Here is a 4,714-nt window from a genome sequence, read left to right as displayed (position 1 = left end):
CCCATTACAGTTACACAGATTAAGCGTTTAAACATTTATGTGTGAAGAGAAGTGCTGTGGTGTCAACAATATCACATTTTATTGGTCACATACACATGTTTAGCAGTCCTTTGGGTTCACAGATGAGGCATCTTTGCTATTATGTATTCCCTTCTATTGAAAAGTAGGATATTTGGCACATACACAATGCAATTTATTGATATTCAGCTGAAAACGCCACTGCCCTCAGGCCTTAAATTCCAATGCATGGCTATTAACAAAGAAACCACTTTTTGTGCTAAAAGCTGAACAGAAATACAAATATTGTGTAAAACAGAGAACACTCAGTGTGTTCACATCACACACACATTTTCTCTGTTAGACAGTTGGAGTCCGAGAATATGAACGTGTGGTCACACCAATTATAGCTGGGGGTTCCTAGCATGCACCTGGACCAACTGTCAGTCATTTTCTATTTCTTTGGTTTGGCCAAGATGCTCACAAAGGTTGGTAAATACTCTGCAAGGAATAGATGGTGTTGACATACTTAGTAGGAAGATTTCTTGAATGTTATTATTTTTAAAGGGTTAAAAATCTTCACTGACAGCTCATGTTTGCCCCAAAAGTCTAATCTCCCTTTGCCAATTGTCGAATCTGTATTTCTTCATTTTTCAGAAGAGGAAGAAGCAACTTCAGTTCTGGAACCTCCAGCGTTGAGCCTTTTTTGTGTGTTACACATTTTTGTTTTTGTATTGAATAATTCATAGTGTTGTACAGACTTTGTTTAAATTACCTTTTATAATTTGTTGGAGAAGAGCAGTTGGCGCTCACTCAATGTATCATCTCTGAGAAGACTCAAAACTGTTCAAGTAAGATCTGAATTAAATCTCAACTTCTGACCCCTATCTCCTCTGCTCTTCAATTCCTCCTGCCTATGCCATTGCTTTTAGAATAGACAACATTATGGGATCACAGCTGTACTCCACTTATGTCTATTGGGGCTCTGGATGAGTCACTAAGGGGGCCGTGATTGAGGTAGTCCCGACTCACTAGTGGAAGATGGGGAAACCATTGTTGCGCTCCTCCTCAATGTGCCGGGCCAGGAGCTGACAGCTCTTGCGGTTGTGGCCGGAGCCCAGCAGGTTGTGTGTGGGGATGAAGAAGTTGGGGAGCATGCCTTCTTTCAGGTGGCCCTCAAAGTCCTCCAGCAGCTGCTGGAAGCAGGGTCCCAGCCGGGTCGCCTCCCAGTAACTGTCCTTGGTCCTGGAGCAGCAGGCGTGCAGCAGGGTGGTCTTTGCGTGGTAGGAACAGAACTTGGACAGACTAGGAATCTTTGCCTTCAGCAGGCCCAATAGGTGCTTCAGAAGCTTTAGACAGTCCTTCCTGAAGGAAGAAAATGGGCAAGCCTCAGGCGCACATGATCATACACAATTTATCAATGTAAATGGGTTTGGTTAATAATGATTCAAGAAATGTACAATTTAAAGGTCTACTTCATGGAAAGTACACTTTTCTCGTTAATTATTCCCTGTACTGTAGCTGACAATATTTGTCAAGGTTTTGGCAGGGCATTATGACTACAGTATACATTCTACAGTAGGCTTACCTGCAGCAGCGAGTCCCACTGGTCTCGCAGCAGGTCTTCAGGGAGCCATGATTAGTTAGGATATTCTTCTCCACATGCGAGAATGAGATGCGCCATGAGTCTGTGCATAACAGGACAATAAAAAACAGTTAGGATACTTGGCAAAAGGCCATACATGCATCTTCCCCTTTCTACCGAACTCTCGTTCATGAACAAATCACAAATGAAAGTGATAGCATGTTTCTTAACAAATGAAAGTGAGGGCATGTTTTACGCGCAATGTGTAAATCTTGTTGACCTAATGGTTACCTCTAGCGCAGACCCCATCCCGTTCCAACGTGCCCTTTCCCTCATACTTCGGAACGAGGTAGTATTGCTTAAACTTTTGTTCTTTCTTCACTTTGGTCCCAAGCCAGTTGTCTATTTTGAAGCCTTCCTGTGTGAAAGTGGGCCATCTCGACCTGACTTCTAGCCCCAGAACAATGTCCAGTGAGATAGGGACAGCTCCCTCCCGGTTTATCTGGAAGGTCACTGCCGGGCAACCCTTCTGCTTCTTGTCCAACAACACGTCTTGACAGAAGTTGTCTATTGAAAGATGTGAAATGCAATTAAGAAATGTTTTACCATACATACACAATTTCTCTACTTATACAACCTACAAAGCAATCAGTCGTTTATGCATTTGGGAAGCGCGCGCTGCAGTCGTACCCACCTTTGTGTTCCTTCAAACACTTTATAACCTCGTTTCTGAAGTCTTTAAGCATTCCACTCGCAGATAGCGTGTTGTCCTCATGTAGAAAGCGATCCAGCGAGTGTTTTCCCCGTTTAAATCCCACGCTATAAAAAGCGCCATCATCCCCAAATGGTCGAATATTCACCCGCCGGACCGGCAAAGTCAACATCACATCAAATTCGTTGGGATTAGAAATCTATATTGATCAAAACATAAGAAGAAATCCATAAGGCATGAAAGCGTATTGGGTCACATTGGTGGTGCACGATTGAATTTATTACCCACCTTTAGATTCTCGTAGTAACTTCCAGTGCGCATAGCATTTACATCTTTGAAGCATTCCGTACACTTTTTCATGTGGTCCATTATACACTTGACCAAGTCATTAACAATTTTTGCTGATTCCGATTTCTCTGTCATCTTAATCTTTAATTGATCAAGGGTTGTAAACAGGATCTTATCCGGATTTGAGTCAACATAACCGTTTCTGACCATCCTTGAACTGGTCTTTCCTTTTAAGCACTTGTCCAGTGGGACAGTTGGCTTTCCCTCAGTGGTGCACTTAGGCTGCTTATGCTCCTTGGTTATCTTGTGTTTCTTTTCCTCAGGGATCTGTTGCGTTTCCTTAGTGTCCATCACTGGTTCCTTTGGAGGTTCTGGACTCTTTGCGCGGGCCCCTTTTGGACTCTTTGCGCGGGCCCCTTTTGGACTCTTTGCGCGGGCCCCTTTTGGACTCTTTGCGCGGGCCCCTTTTGGACTCTTTGCGCGGGCCCCTTCTGGACTCTTTGCGCGGGCCCCTTCTGGACTCTTTGCGCGGGCCCCTTCTGGACTCTTTGCGCGGGCCCCTTCTGAACTCTTTGCGCGGGCCCCTTCTGAACTCTTTGCGCGGGCCCCTTTTGGACTCTTTGCGCGGGCCCCTTCTGGACTCTTTGCGCGGGCCCCTTTTGGACTCTTTGCGCGGGCCGCTTTTGGTCTTCTTGGCTTCCCTCTCCCGCTCATTGTAGTATGTATGATCGTGATGCGACACCCACAAGTGTCTTCTATGCCAGATAAATGGTTGTATTCACTTTCAGTTTGTTGAAATGTGATTGAACACTCCCCTTTCTATATACAGTATCAGCTCATCGCCCTCTTGTGTCGCAAGCTAGTGAGCCAGAGTAAAGAAAAGCACATTTACTCCCACCCCACGCTTGTCACATAATGACAGATTCTACCTACCGCCAGGAATGGGCACAAATTACAAAATACCATCAAAGATCAATGTATCAAAATAAACTACAAAATATTAGTATTTTGAAATGTATTTAATTAAAATGCATATTTGTATTTGAAAATACATTTGCAAGTAGCTGAACCAAACAGCAACAAAATTCTCAATTGTTACAGAAACTATTTACTTGCTATGACTGTGATATGTTGTTTATCTACCTTAGTTGAATGCACTGACTAGAAGTCACTCTGGATAAGAGGGTGTGCTAAATGACAAATGTACAGTGGGGGAAAAAAGTATTTAGTCAGCCACCAATTGTGCAAGTTCTCCCACTTAAAGATGAGAGAGGCCTGTAATTTTCATCATAGGTACACGTCAACTCTGACAGACAAAATGAGGAAAGAAAATCCAGAAAATCACATTGTAGGATTTTTAATGAATTTATTTGCAAATTATGGTGGAAAATAAGTATTTGGTCAATAACAAAAGTTTCTCAATACTTTGTTATATACCCTTTGTTGGCAATGACACAGGTCAAACGTTTTCTGTAAGTCTTCACAAGGTTTTCACACACTGTTGCTGGTATTTTGGCCCATTCCTCCATGCAGATCTCCTCTAGAGCAGTGATGTTTTGGGGCTGTCGCTGGGCAACACAGACTTTCAACTCCCTCCAAAGATTTTCTATGGGGTTGAGATCTGGAGACTGGCTAGGCCACTCCAGGACCTTGAAATGCTTCTTACGAAGCCACTCCTTCATTGCCCGGGCGGTGTGTTTGGGATCATTGTCATGCTGAAAGACTCAGCCACGTTTCATCTTGCCCTTGCTGATGGACGGAGGTTTTCACTCAAAATCTCACGATACATGGCCCCATTCATTCTTTCCTTTACACGGATCAGTCGTCCTGGTCCCTTTGCAGAAAAACAGCCCCAAAGCATGATGTTTCCACCCCCATGCTTCACAGTAGGTATGGTGCTCTTTGGATGCAACTCAGCATTATTTGTCCTCCAATCACGACGAGTTGAGTTTTTACCAAAAAGTTCTATTTTGGTTTCATCTGACCATATGACATTCTCCCAATCCTCTTCTGGATCATCCAAATGCACTCTAGCACACTTCAGACGGGCCTGGACATGTACTGGCTTAAGCAGGGGGACACGTCTGGCACTGCAGGATTTGAGTCCCTGGCGGCGTAGTGTGTTACTGATG

General features: G+C 44.0%; 2 protein-coding genes across 2 annotated transcripts in view; both read right to left on the bottom strand.

Annotated features, from left to right (window-relative positions):
* The window catches only part of slc17a5 (solute carrier family 17 member 5), a 583,343-nt gene that overhangs the window by 523,218 nt on the left and 55,411 nt on the right, over positions 1–4,714 (bottom strand). The gene's annotated exons all lie outside the window — the stretch shown is intronic.
* LOC311110861 (cyclic GMP-AMP synthase-like) lies at positions 23–3,335 on the bottom strand. The gene is made up of 5 exons (XM_084153456.1): positions 2,583–3,335; positions 2,277–2,493; positions 1,874–2,149; positions 1,586–1,685; positions 23–1,362 (listed from the first exon to the last, which is right to left on the bottom strand). Exons 1-5 carry the CDS (start codon positions 3,294–3,296, stop codon positions 1,029–1,031), a joined length of 1,641 nt encoding a protein of 546 aa, XP_084009582.1. The 5' UTR covers positions 3,297–3,335; the 3' UTR covers positions 23–1,028.

The sequence above is a fragment of the Coregonus lavaretus genome, assembly GCF_964263955.1.
Source record: "Coregonus lavaretus genome assembly, chromosome: 36".
NCBI lineage: Eukaryota > Metazoa > Chordata > Actinopteri > Salmoniformes > Salmonidae > Coregonus > Coregonus lavaretus.
This window is presented reverse-complemented; position numbering and strand designations above follow the sequence as displayed.